A 14,615-nucleotide genomic window follows, 5' to 3' on the forward strand; every position below is an offset into this window, starting at 1 on the left:
GAAGCTCTACTTGGAACCTTGTTAAGATCCAACAATGTAAAATATGATTTTTTGCCATTTTTGGTCTTAAACTTTTGATCAGGACTGTATCACAGTGCAGTAATTCTGATACCTTGGCATTTTTTGAAGCAAGATAACATAATATGGTACCAATGAATTTAATGAACTTCAGTCATCAAGCATGACATGATGATAAAACAAGGAGATGGGTTAAAGTTTTTTGAAGGTTTTTTCATTTTGGATAGAGCAAGAGGGAGTTATAGTCCCTATGAGATTTATTTTCACAATCTGTGTCCTATTGTGGTGAATTCCCCTTACTTCCTGTCCCCTATCCAAACAGAGTAAATCCTTGCAATTTAGGGCAACTCCTTGTGGACCCCTAGATCACCATAACTAGTGTCTCCATTGGAAGATTTGCCTTCTATTACTTTTCTGGGGACAACACAAAATTTGGGATTTTATTTTACTTTCAATGGTAAACAGAGCAAATAGAAAGGGGGAATCTCCGAGAGCAGTAAAAACTAACAAGTGTTCTAATCCTTCTCCAGTCTATCCAAAAATTAAATAAAAAAAAAAGTTTTACCTGTTAGTTACATTTTAAGTCACCAGCATTTTTTTTATACTCAGAAGCTTCTCTCCTGAATGCACAAGCAATGTTTTTTTTTTTTCTGCCTCTGAACTCCCCTGCCATTAAACTCCTAAAAATGCCTATAGTGTGCATGGACATATACACTATGATGTTTATTTACTAAAGCTGGAGAGTGCAAAATCAGGCTCACTTCTGCAAAGAAACCAATCGGCTTCAAAATTTTATTACCACAGCTTAATTGAACAAGTTGAGGTTAGAAGCTGATTGGCTACCATGTGCAGCTGCACCAGCTTTAGTAAATCTACTCCTATATTACCGAAAGTATTGTGACGCCTGCCTTTACATGCACATGAACTTTAATGGCATCCCATTCTTAGTCCATAGGGTTCAATATGGAGTTGGCCCATGCTTTGCAGCTATAACAGCTTCAACTCTTCTGGGAAGGCTTTCCACAAGGTTTAGGGATGTGTCTATGGGAATGTCTGCCCATTCCTCCAGAAGCGCGTTTGTGAGGTCACCGGAGATGCCGGAAGACCAGACGGTATTGCGAAGTGGCTATTGTGCTTCGAGGGAGGACCCTCTTCTCCCTCGAAACACGTTAGCCAGTTCACAATACCGTCTGGTCTTCCGACATCTCTGGTTCCATCCATAGACTTAAAAGAAACCGTTCGCTATTGCTGTTGCCTTGATATGCTTGTATACCACGTTTTTATGTGAGTATAACCATTGATGTTTTTACCTATATTAAAATAAATTTTGGTATTGCACTAGGCTGGTGCACCCTCCCTTCTTTCTTTTACAAACATTCCCATAGACACACTCCTAAACCTTGTGGACAGCTTTCCCAGAAGAGTTGAAGCTGTCATAGCTCAATATTGAACCCTATGGACTAAGACTGGGATGCCATTAAAGTTCATGTGCGTGTAAAGGCAGGTGTCCCAATACTTTTGGTAATATAGTGTAGGTTAAAATAGAGGGGAGTTTGGAGGCAGAAAAAAAAAAGTTCAAACGCTTGTAAAAGCAGCTTTTATCAGTTGCAGTGTGCATGTGGCCTCAGGCCCCTTTGACACAGGCGCCTCAGTTTGGCAGATTCTGCTTTCTCAGAAGGGGAGCGATCTGCTGATCCCTGCTGAGCAGGTGGATGACAGGTCCATCTCTGCTCACTGTGCAGAGCGGAGACGGGCACAGTCCCACTCTTTTATGGGGGAATCGTGTGAAAACTGACTGCCAGTCCATTTTCATCCGATCCTATCTGATCCGATCCACCAGACGGATAGAAAATAGGACCACCATCCATCTGGCTTTTGCGGGCGGGATCGGATCAGATAGCGGCGGATGTCAGCGGACATGTGTCTACTGACACCTGCCACTCCATAGGGGAGAGTGCAAGGTCCGATCAGGTCAGCCTGAAAAACTGACAGGCGAACCTGATTGGACAGCCCTTGTAAAAGGGGCCTTAGAGGTATAGGTACTCTTTATATAATTTCTCCAGTGAAATGGTTGTAGATTTCTATAATTTAAATGCAGTTGCATTATGGGGCTTTATAAAAAAAAAAAAAATTAAACTTCCCATATTTTCATATTTTCTATTTTCCTTCACACAGAACATGACACAAAAACACTGATGAAAGAGCGTCAGAAGAAGGACAATCATAACTTAAGTAAGTGATATTGGAGATAAAGCAATCTGGCCTTCAAAAAGTACCTACCTAAAAAGTTCTCGCCACTGGTCTGTGTTAGGCACTTAGACCAGGGGTGTCAAACTCAATTTCATCGTGGGCCGCATCAGCATTATGATTGCCCTCAAAAGGGCCGGTTGTATCTGTAAGATTAGATGTCCAGCGCACCCCCTACCCTTACATTCGATGTCAAGAGCCACCCTACCATCAGAAGTTGAGCCCCCCATTCTCCCTTACATCACAGTGTACCCCCTTTCCGTATGCTGCTGCTGCTGGAAAAAAGCTGGATGCATTGCTTGAAAGCAGAAAGTAAGGGTCTGGAGGAAGACCAGAGGAGGGCTGGAGCTCTCCTGCTGGTGCAGGAGAGGTGCAAGGGCCACATGAAATGGCCTGGAGGGCTGGATTTGGCCCATGGGCCTTGTGTTTGAGACCTGTGACTTAGACACTGGCTTCTGGATGTGGAGTATAGACATCTCCTCCATCTCTCCTATAATGCAACTCTTGGTGCTTGATTAGCAATCATGAAACCTGAGCTTGTCATATTTGCATGTGATTCTGGTTGCAAAGCTTCTGTGGTGGATTGGTGTGGAGTATAGAGGCGCTAGTTCTAATTGGATGTTGATTTCCCTGCATCCAATTCGCATGACAGGAGATTGTGACCAGCTCTCTATGGAGCCAGTTCACACATCTCCAGGGCGCCTCCGGAGCGGCTTGCACAGGAGTCCTGTGCGTCTTTGGCTCAGTTTGAGGGACGACTTTAGGCAAAAATTCAGCCTGATTTGTCCCTGAAACGAAGAACAGAGACACACCGGCCCCTTGCTGCGAGCTGCAATGTGAACCCAGCCTAATGCCGCGTACACACCATCACTTTATGTGATGAAAAAAATGACGTTTTTAAAAAGTCACTTTAATTGACTGTGTGTGGGGGAAAACGTAGTTTTATGTCTTGTAAAAAACGACCAAAAAAAATTGAAGCATGCTTCAATTTTATGTGTCGTTTTTCAAAAGTGCACTTTTTACTTCACAGAAATTGACCGTGTGTAGCAAAAAACGTCGTTTTCTAAGACGTTTTTTTATCCACGCATGCCCAGAAGCTACTTATGAAGTGAGCTTCAATGGAAAAAGTGGTGAGAACGTAACCTCACTTTGCAAGAACATTGTGAGAAAACGATGGTGTGTAGGCAACTTCGTCTTTGAAAATTGAAGTTTCAAAAACGTCATTTTTTATTTTTTTCATCACATAAAGTGATGGTGTGTACGCGGCATAAGGGTTTTTTCTAAAGTGTGGTTACAACTGTTTTCTTTCACGCTCTCTCTCTCTGTGTGTGTCTCTCTCTCTCTCCCTCTCTCAAATTGAGAATCTTTATGGAGCTGTGTAAAGGGGGGAGGGAGTCACTCCTCTGACTCATTCATCTGTGTGCATAATGTGAGATTCAGCTATTTGAGCCCTGTAAACGGCAGTCTTTTTTTAAGAGAAAATATTAAGTGGAATTAAACCACAAGACCAAATGCTTTTAAGAGGAAGTAAAGTCTTTCTTTTTAATTGTACCTACAGGTAAGCCTATAATACTGTTTAGGAGATATTTACTATATATGTCGCCGTCATTGGTGCATACGCTCTGAGGAAACGGCTACCTGTGCCTTTTCTTTAGGACCCTGTGCAGTGACCGGCAGCTCCCGCGCACATGCGTGGGAGTGATGTCATTGCGGCTCCGGCCAATCACAGGGCCGGAGCCTGTGAACCCAGGAGAAACCCCAGGGAAAATGTCAGCAGTCTGAGCGGTGTGCGAGCGCCGCTGAGAGCTTCGTTCTAAGATAAGTATTTCATAATGAGCTAGTATGCCATGCATACTTGCTCATTATGCCTTTTGTCTTACAGTTTTTTTTTATAGGGTTTACAACCTCTTTAAGCATAAACACCAGCTTTCTGGTTGTGTGGCGCTGTCTGGTTGCGCTGATAAACATCGGTTTACCATGTGAGAACTGGATAAGAAAGAAATCAAATTGGGAGACAATAGAGCATTGTGTTATGAGACTTGATGGTTGCAGTGAGCCAGCGCTGAACATGTGTGGGCAGACTGTGGCCCCTAGGCTCGCAGCTGCCTTCTTCAAGCCACAGGAATGCTGACAGAGCAAGTCAGGCCTGTCTGGGTGTTGCTAGTGCTTGGAAACGTCTGTGTTTTTAGTTACTTCACCACAAAAACAGTTTTAACACGCTCCAGCACATACATCTATGGGGAAGCAAAAGATAAAGAAGTAACATACACAGATATGTATGTGTACAGAAAACTAGGGGGCAGATCCACGGAGAGAGTACACCGGCGTATCTACTGATACGCCGGCGTACTTTCAAATTTCCCGCGTCGTATCGTTGTTTTGAATCCTCAAAACAAGATACGACGGCATCTGGGTTAGATCCGACAGTAGTACGTCTTCGTACGCCTTCGGATCTAAGATGCAATTCTTCGGCGTCCGCTGGGTGGCGTTCCCTTCGCTTTCCGCGTCGAGTATGCAAATTAGCTATTTCCGACGATCCACAAACGTACGAGCGGCAGGCGCATTCCTTTACGTCGTCTCTAGTCGGCTTTTTTCGGCGTATAGTTAAAGCTGCTATTTCGTGGCGTACTCAATGTTAAGTATGGCCGTCGTTCCCGCGTATAATTTAATTTAAGTCGTTCGTGAATCGGGAATGAACGTAATTTACGTCCAGGTCAAAACCAATGACGTCCTTGCGACGTCATTTAGCGCAATGCACAGCGGGAAATTTAGGGACGGCATGCGCAGTTCGTTCAGCGCGGGGACGCGCTTCATTTAAATGAAACACGCCCCCTACCCGCCCAATTTGAATTCCGCGCCATTACGCCGCTTGAGATACACTACGCCGTCGTAACTTACGGCGCAAAATCTTTATGGATTCAAACCAAAGCCAGGTAAGGTACGGCGGCGTAGCGTATATCAGATACGATGCGCCAGGGCAGATCTTTGTGGATCTGCCTCTAGATGTCCAACATTTTATCGAACTCTGCTGTACAGCCGGTTGCTCTATGTTAGATGCCATTTAAAGGGAAACCATAGTGTGATGAATACAATATGCAGGCAGGCATTGCTTCCCTCCTAGCAATCCTAACTTTTCTGTCACTGACCAGCAACAAGCATGCAAGTAATGAAACACGTGTGAAATATGTGCAACACCAGTGAGTCATATTTACATCTACTTTGGTGGAGCCAGAGGATAGAAACAGCCAGGCAACCAGTATATTCATTAGAAGTTGGCAATAGTACCTTCATAGTTTCCGTTAGGCTGCAATCACACTTGTGTGACGTTGGACATTGCATGTGATTCGCACCGCACCGCACCGCTGTGCAGATTACATGCGATGTCTGTGTGATGCAAATTCAGCCATACAGATTGTGTGAAAAATATACTACAGCGCTAATTAAATAATCAATTCCACGTGCACCTAAATAAAAAAACAAATAATATAGCTGCTATCTTGAGTGATACCAAATCCAAACAGTGAAACATATAAAATATAGATGCGCTAATATTAACTTAAAAGGTGATAAAACGTACAAAGAAAAACTAATCAGGGAGAATACTCCATAAACTGTGAATTACTAATATGTCCTTAATTAGTGCACAGTGATTAGCAGGATTCCATGCAGGGAAAAAATCACTCTCTTCAATCTGAATGCTAATCCAGCCCTCCACCGCTGTGATCAGATGATACAGGCAGAATCCCGGCTTTCAGTAAAGCATGAAAACGCCACTCAGTATGTTGTTTCCTCAGCTCGATCCGATGCACTCGGATTCGATCGCAGGCTCCTCCCTACGCGTTACGTCACAGGCACGCGACTTACTCATGGGTTCATACCATACAGATTGTATGGCTGAATTTGCATCGCATTTACACCGAAATGGTGCAGGACCCTTTTTTTGGTTTGCACTGGAATCAAATCGCATGGGTGTTCACACCTATGCGATATGACTCTTGCATCATTTGGCACTGTGATCTTCAAACCGATCTGGGGGTGTCATTAACTTTGCATTGACACCTGCAGCGGTTCGCAGTTGTCAGTGTGAACCGCTGGCAGGTGACATGTGATGCGGGAACCCGCACTGGAATTGCGCTGGTTCCTGCATTCGATATATGTGAACCGGGACTTAAAGTGTATCTAAAGCCAATATTTTCTTTTTTTTAGCTTTGCATGCAACATGGAAAGGTTAAAACTAAGGTTGCACCGATACTGGTTCTTTATTGTCAAGTACGAGTACCAATACTTTTGATTAAGTACTCGCCGATACTGAGTAACGATACTTTGCGATTTGCATCAATAGAAAAAAAATGGCGCAAATCGCACTGCAAAGAATAGCATGCGATTTGAACAGGAATGCAGTGGATTCTTGTCTGAATCGCGTGTGATTTTTTTTCCCCACTGCTTCTATGGGCCAGATCCACGTACCTCCGCGCATTTTTACGGCCGGCGTAGCATATCTCAGATACACTACGCCGCCGTAACTTACAGCGTATTTTCCGTATCCTGAAAGAATTTGTGCCGTAAGTTACGGCGGCGTAGTGTAACTGTGTCGGCGTAAGGGCGCGCAATTCAAATGGATGAGATGGGGGCGTGTTTTATGGTAATTCCTATTGACCCCACGTAATTGACGTTTTTTTTTTAACGGCGCATGCGCCGTCCGTGGGGGTATCCCAGTGCACATGCTCGAAAATTAACCCGTAACAAGCCAATGCTTTCGACGTGAACGTAATTCTACGCAAAGCCCTATTCGCGAACGTTTTACGCAAACGACGTAAACGATGGAAAATTTGACGCTGGCCCGACGTCCATACTTGACATTGGCTACGCCTCATATAGCAGGGGTAACTATACGCCGAAAAAAGCCTTACGGAAACTACGTAAAAAAATGCACCGGCTGGACGTACGTTTGTGGATTGGCGTATCTAGCTAATTTGCATACTCAACGCGGAAATCGACGGAAGCACCACCTAGCGGCCAGCGTAAATATGGACCTTCGATCCGACGGCGTACTAAGACGTACGCCAGTCGGATCTAGCCCAGCTTTAGGCGTATCTTGTTTTGTGGATACAAAACAAAGATATGCCGGAGCAACCTAGAAGTTACGCGGCGTATCAATAGATACTCCAGCGTAACTGCTTCGTGGATCTGGCCCAGTGTGTATAAAAAGGGAAAAGCGCCATCTAGTGGGCAGTTTTAAAAAAAAAAAATTGTTTTGAACGCCAAGGACATCTGGCTCCATGCTAAATAATCTACATAGGTGTCCCGGTCAGCTGATGGTAATCGGGGGTGTTGGAGGTGCTCACAGGGCTGGAGGAGAAGTTCCTGGAACCCATGGGTATAGGGCAAAAGTGATGTCAGATTGGAGACGGACCACCTCTACATCTCCTCCAGCCCTGTGAGCACCTCCTGTGCATGCAGGCTTTATGTACTGTGATTTCTAAAAATAAATAAACTGGCCACTAGATGGCGATTTAATCCCTTTCTATACACACACGCACCCACAGGAGCGGTGGTGGAAATTGCATGCGATTCGGACAGGAATTGCACCGCATTCCTGTTCAAATAGCATGTAATTCTTTGCAGTGTGCTTTGCTCCCATTCATATTTTATTTACACAAATCACACCACAAAGTCGGTTTTAGGTATCGGGAGCATTTGGGCAAGTACAGATACTCGCGCAAATGCTTGGTATTGGTGCATCCCTAGTTAAAACTTTTGTCAGGTTTTCTTTATTTTTATTTTCCTTAGTTGGGAAATAGGAACAGATGACCTATTGGGAAGATTTCCCTCACCTCACCTCCTGTTCTAGTGACAATTGTAAAATGATGGATTTATTGTTACTTTCTGTCCTGATGACAATGATCAATGGGGCAAATAAAGTTGAATTTAGCCAGTGGTGACATAGACATCCATAAAAACCTGATCCTTGCCTACGCCATTCAAACTTTTAAAAAAGTTTTTGTTTTTAGAGATACTTTATTTACCAAGAAGCCAAGGCTGTGTCAAGTAGCATTGAGACCCCCCCAGAGAAATAACAAGAAAAAGTGGTCTCATTGCCATGTATAAATGTACAATTTTTTTTTGTTTTATTGTTTTTGGTACAGAAGATATCTGACCTTATCTGTTTTTCTGCAGTTGAACGCCGGCGAAGATTTAATATCAACGACAGGATTAAAGAGCTTGGGACCCTCATCCCAAAATCCAGTGACCCGTAAGTATGATCACAGCTTCTGATTACCAGATCTTGATTTTTTTTTTTAATTTAACCACATGACGACCGCGCGCTGATAGTTGGCTATTGCCCACTATCAGCTGACGGGGCAGAGCTGTGCAATTATGGAAAGGATCTTGACAATAGTGTCAGGATACACATATTTGCCTTATCGACAGCTGTCTCCACTTTTTGGGTGGAGCAGAGAGGCGAAGCCAGCTGCAACCACCCCTTACCAGTGAACTTTGGAGGTGCAAAACAGGAGGCAGCGATTGACCGCTGCAAGCAGAACGAGTGCTGACTGATCTCAGATCTGGCATGGGACAGCTGCAGTGTCATACAGATGCTGCAGTATGGAGGTGAGTATGTATGTTTCTATTTTATGTATCCCAAACTTCTCCTTTTAATGAATTCTGAAATTGGCATTGGCTGTGAACAGTAATGGGGATAAAGGTTTAAAATGACACAGGATACAGCTTCTCATGGCATCACTCATCATAGTTGAGCTCCATCCTGTGTTTACAGATTTAATGTCAGTTTTTCCTCTTGGTCCCAACTTCCTCATTATTGTTTTCCCAGTTTTATGTGCTTTGCATATCTTCTATTTCCAGGGAGCTGCGCTGGAATAAGGGCACCATCTTAAAGGCGTCTGTTGAGTACATCAGGAAGCTGCAGAAGGAGCAGCAGCGAGTGCGTGACCTAGAGGGACGCCAGCGCAAACTAGAGCATGTAAACCAGAGCTTGCTCCTGCGTGTACAGGTACTGTGCAGTACATGCAGGGTTATAGGGAATATTTATAGTGGCAAGGCAGTATTTTTTTAGTATAATGTACAAACATAATAGTTATACTAATCTCCTGCAGATATATAGGCTAAATAGTGTTATTTACTAAGAATGATATTCATAAAGAATACCCTGTGACAGGGATAGCGCAGAAGCCAGTAAAATGTATATGTAAATATAGAAAGCATTCAGTAGCATTTGCGTAATTCCAGTGTCTGACAAGTACCTGATGATGACAGAGTGTGTGTCTGCACTGGTTTCCTGCTGCCCACAGCAGCCTGTTGTGAGGACAAGCGCGGGACGCTGGCTCAGGTCTTCTGCAGCAGCCTGTGTGACAGTGAGCTCAGGAGGAGGACTCTCTGGAGACTGGGAATCAGGGACACTTGCTCCACATGTCTCCTCTCCTGTAGCAGCCAGCTCAACACGGCGACGCCGGGCGGCTGGGGATGATGTCAGCGGGAGGCAGAAAAAGAGGGTGCGGCTAGCGCCCACAGCTCACTTGGGCTCCGTTTGCAGAGGCAGGGCACAGCGCCTTTTGGGTGCTTTCGCGGCTAACGCCCATGGCTTATTTCGGCTCCGTACGGAGTGGCAGGGCACAGCGCGGATGACGTCATCCATAAATCTATTATTTTGGTCGCAGCATCGGTGCAGAATCGCGAGGCATCGACTAAATTCAACACCCCTAATAAATCAATGTATTATTTTACTGCTTGAGTTGTATATTTTGCACTTAAGATTATCATGTTGATTATATGAAAATATAAAGGAAAAGCTTTAATGGGTTTAAGAAATCATTGCTTTAATTCTGCATGATCCATGTAGTCAGTGGTGTATCTACCGCAAATCAAACAAGGCGTTTGCCCTGGGCAGCATTTTTCAGGGCGGGGGGGGGACCATTTGCCGTCCTTTTGGTGGTTGTACCAGGATGATGCCTGCAGCCAGTCTGGATTACAAAGATTACTACACATGCATGAATATTGTAAACATCATATAGAACCGACTACAAGGGTAGAAATTGCATCCAACCGCCCTAATCTGCATATACAGTCATGGCCGAAATTGTTGGCACCCCAGACATTTTTCCAGAAAATCAAGTATTTCTCACAGAAAAGTATTGCAGTAACACATGTTTTGCTGTACACATGTGTATTCCCTTTGTTGGCATTGGAACAAAACAAAAAAAGGGAGGAAAAAAAGCAAATTGGACACAATGTCACACAAAACTCCAAAAATGGGCTAGTCAAAATTCTTGGCACCCTTTCAAAATTGTGGATAAATAGTTTCAAGCATGTGATTCTCCTTTAAACTCACCTGGGGCAAGTAACAGGCATGGGCAATATACAAATCACACCTGAAAGCAGATAAAAAGGAGAGAAGTTCACTTGGTCTTTGCATTGTGTGTCTGTGTGTGCCACACTAAGCATGGACAACAGAAAGAGGAGAAAAGAACTGTCTGAGGACTTGAGAACCAAAATTGTGGAAAAATATCAACAATATCAAGGTTACAGGTCCATCTCCAGAGATCTAGATTTGCCTTTGTCCACAGTGCCCAACATTATCAAGAAGTTTGCAACCCATGACACTGTACATAATCTCTCTGGTCGTGGACGGAAGAGAAAAAATGATGAAAGGTTGCAACGCAGGATAGTTTGGATGGTGGATAAGCAGCCCAAACAAGTTCCAAATAAATTCAAGCTGTCCTGCAGGCTCAGGGAGCATCAGTGTCAGTGCGGACTATCTGTCGACATTTAAATGAAATGAAACGCTATGGCAGAAGACCTAGGAAGACCTCACTGCTGACACAGACATAAAAAAGCAAGACTCCAGTTTGCCAAAATGTAATTGAGTAAGCCAAAATCCTTGTGGGAAAGAACATCATTCTACTGTTTCCCGAAAACGGAATGAGGCCTACAAAGAAAAGAACACAGTACCTACAGTGAAATATGGTGGAGGTTCAATGATGTTTTGGGGTTGTTTTGCAGGCTCTGGGTACCTTGAATGTGTGCAATGCATCATGAAATCTGAGGATTACCAAAGGATTTTGGGTTGCACTGTAGAGCCCAGTGTCAGAAAGCTGTGTTTGCGTCCGAGATCTTGGGTCTTCCAGCAGGACAATGAACCCAAAAATATGTCAAAAAGCACCCAGAAATGGATGGCAACAAAGCTCTAGAGAGTTCTAAAGTGGCCAGCAATGAGTCCAGATCTAAATCCCATTGAACACCTGTGGAAAAAGGCGCCCTTCTTCTAATAAGAGACCTGGAGCAGTTTTCAAAGGAAGAGTGGTCCAAAATTCCGAGTGAGAGGTGTAAGAAGCTTATTGATGGTTATAGGAAGCGACTGATTTCAGTTATTTTTTCCAAAGGGTGTGCAGCCAAATATTAAGTTAAGGGTGCCAAGAATTTTAACCAGCCCATTTTTTGAGTATTGTGTGACATTATGTCAAATTTGCTTTTTTTCCTCCTTTTTTTTGTTTTGTTCCAATACACACAAAGGGAATAAACATGTGTATAGCAAAACATGTGTTACTGCAATACGTTTCTGTGAGAAATATTTGATTTTCTGGAAAAATTTCTGGGGTGCTAACAATTTCGGCCATGACTGTATGTAGCTAGAAATGGACCCTAGGATAATGGCATCCCAATCTAAAAGCCACAAAGCTAAATAAGGTACAATACGGTAAATTATAAGCTTGTAAAGATCATGAAGGTGCAACCACGGCTTGTAGCTAGCTCAACGCGTTTCTACCCTTGTAGTCAGTTCTATATGATAAACATATATGTATTATCAATAAATATCAATAAAACATTAACAGCGCTGGAGCCACTAAAACTGACTCTATAGGTTATGAGCCAATGAACTCATGAGTCAGTTTTAGTGGCTCCAGCGCTGTTAATGTTTTATTGATATTTATTGATAATACATTTATGTTTTTTAGTAATTTTTGTTATATAATAGCTACTACTTACCTTCTAAAATTTCCATTTATACCATTGTGCGCTAGGATCAGGGTTGTCTTTCAGATGTCTTCTGATATATTTTAGTAATCGGTTCTATATGATGTTTACAATATTCATGCATGTGTAGAAATTTTTTAAATCCTATGGGAACTGTACCAACAATATCAATTATTGTCTTTTTTTATGTATTTATGGTCTTTAATATTATCATAATTATTATATTTTTTTTATGTAACTTTTGTCCATTTGTATCGAATAAAACATTCTTATTTTCAATTATTTGATAGTTGTTCTTCCCTAGTCTGTGTGCTCCATACAAAGTCCCACCTCTCTCTATCCATTCCCGGTTCCCTCCATAGTTTTTATTTTAGATGCCTGCAGCCAAGCAAAGCTGAGATCGGCTTTGAATGGCTGTTCGTAACAGTAAACTGGAAGCGATGACATGACATCACTTCTGGTTTACTTGGAAACCATCTGCGCCAAAAATCTAAAGTATTCAGAAACAGAGATCTTGGTGTTTTGAATGCAACATTTTAACAATTTGGGGTTTGATACACCTTCAGTGTTGCAGCAGTATTCCCTTTCTATCTTTCTCTTCCCCTCACCCCTCACCCCTGAACGCAATAGACTGGATTTACAACCAGCTAACTAGATGAATGCTTTCTGTTTTTTTTGCAGGAATTGGAGATGCAGGCTCAGCTAAATGGATTTCCAGGCAATCACCCAGCTATGATCCCCACAGATGTTGTCAAAACAGCAACTGCATCTGGAGTTGTGTCTGCCTTTGGGGCTCTGACCACCCAACAACAACTTCTGGACCCCTCCACCCTAGATTTTGGAACACTGCACTTCGCAGATCACCTGAGTGACTTGGTTGATCATGGCCTGGGTTTTGATTTGAGTTTGACTGGAGATTCGGCCATTGCAGATATACTTATGGACGATGCTCTGTCGCCATTGGGAGGAGCTGATCCCCTCCTCTCTTCCGTCTCTCCAGGAGCCTCCAAGACCAGCAGCCGTCACAGTAGCTTTAGTATGGAAGACGATTCTTGATTAGGCACAATGTGACCCTCAACCAATGAACTGCTGCAGCATCTTCTGTTTTAAGACTGTACCAACTGACGGCAATTCCCTCACCAGAGTGACATATTCATGGTTCCCAGCTGACTTCTAGAGCTGAACTTTGGTCACACAACTGAGTGCCGGATTTCACCCCAAGAAAAAACTAAATAGGCGTTGCTTGTTTTGCAGGGGCCTTGACTGTTAAGTAGGGTGGAGGGATTAATAGAAACTGCTTGTAGAGAAACTATTAACAGATACTTAGAGAATACCTATTCTTATAACTTTGATACTTAGAAAGCCAGTTTATATTGAACCCCCCAGGCCAGTGATCGGACTACTGTGAAGTGTGACTGAGCTTGAAGTGTGAGATTCAGTATGGCGTTGGATAATGAGCACTGGCTAAGGTTAAGTCTCAAAAGAGATATAATTGGTGTCCTGTGGTCAACAGCAGGTGAGATGAGCAAAATGGTGTCTCCAGTGAGAGTGTGAGGTTCACAAGATAGTTCCAGATAGTGAAAAATCAAAGACTCTTAAAGCAGAACTAAACCTATTGCTTTAACTGTTTATCAAAACAGTTACATTCAAGGCATGCCTTGAATGATAACTGTCACATTAACTTGTGTTTTCAACTGAACTGTGAAGCCATCGAATGGCTGATGCCATTACTGATCACATGTGCAGCACAATGGCAACTGCAGTTTAAACAGAGGTTAAGCAAGATCTCAAGCATGGGACTCGAACCCACAATCCCTGTCTTAGGAGGCCAGTGCATTATCCATTGGGCCACTGGGGCTTGCTGGTGACCTAAGAAAATTCAAATAAACAGAGGCTAAGATGGCAGCTTCCATGGCTGTAAATGCAAGAAGTTTAGTTCTGCTTTAAGAAGTAGAGACAGAACAAGATTGATGCATATCATAGCATGGGATGCTAAGACAAATGTTGTTATGTAGCAAACAACGACCTAGACTGGTGAATGAGCAAAATGCATGCTACACAAGATGGAGTCAGACAGAAAGCAGTGTAAATGTGCTAAATAAAATAGCGTCTGGTAGAAACTGGCGTCTGGTGTTTGCGAGGTGGGTCCAGATTGAATGAGAAAGACAATACAGATGATAGTATCTAGTGAAGACAATCATCATGATACCCCATGATAAGTAACGGTGTAATAGACAACACAGTGTCCAGTAGTTGAAGGAAAACATAACAAGGCAAGTTATAAGTGAGTGTGATATACAAAACAATGACCAATTAAAACTCAGAATGTCACCCAGTGGAGAGGTAACAAATTGGGTTTA

At 43.1% G+C, this 14,615-nt stretch overlaps 1 protein-coding gene across 2 annotated transcripts in view; it reads left to right on the forward strand.

The window, feature by feature from the left end:
- TFE3 (transcription factor binding to IGHM enhancer 3) overlaps positions 1–14,375 on the forward strand; it is a 51,703-nt gene extending 37,328 nt beyond the window's left edge. For both annotated transcript variants that reach the window (XM_040324266.1, XM_040324267.1), the window contains 4 exons: positions 2,194–2,250; positions 8,443–8,518; positions 9,130–9,277; positions 12,937–14,375. In XM_040324266.1, the coding sequence (XP_040180200.1) occupies positions 2,194–2,250; positions 8,443–8,518; positions 9,130–9,277; positions 12,937–13,311 (656 nt within the window). In that variant the 3' untranslated portion in view covers positions 13,312–14,375. The remainder of the gene's footprint in view (positions 1–2,193; positions 2,251–8,442; positions 8,519–9,129; positions 9,278–12,936) is intronic.
- Positions 14,376–14,615: the final 240 nt, after the last annotated feature.

Source organism: Rana temporaria, chromosome 9 (assembly GCF_905171775.1).
Source record: "Rana temporaria chromosome 9, aRanTem1.1, whole genome shotgun sequence".
Classification (NCBI taxonomy): Eukaryota; Metazoa; Chordata; class Amphibia; order Anura; family Ranidae; genus Rana; species Rana temporaria.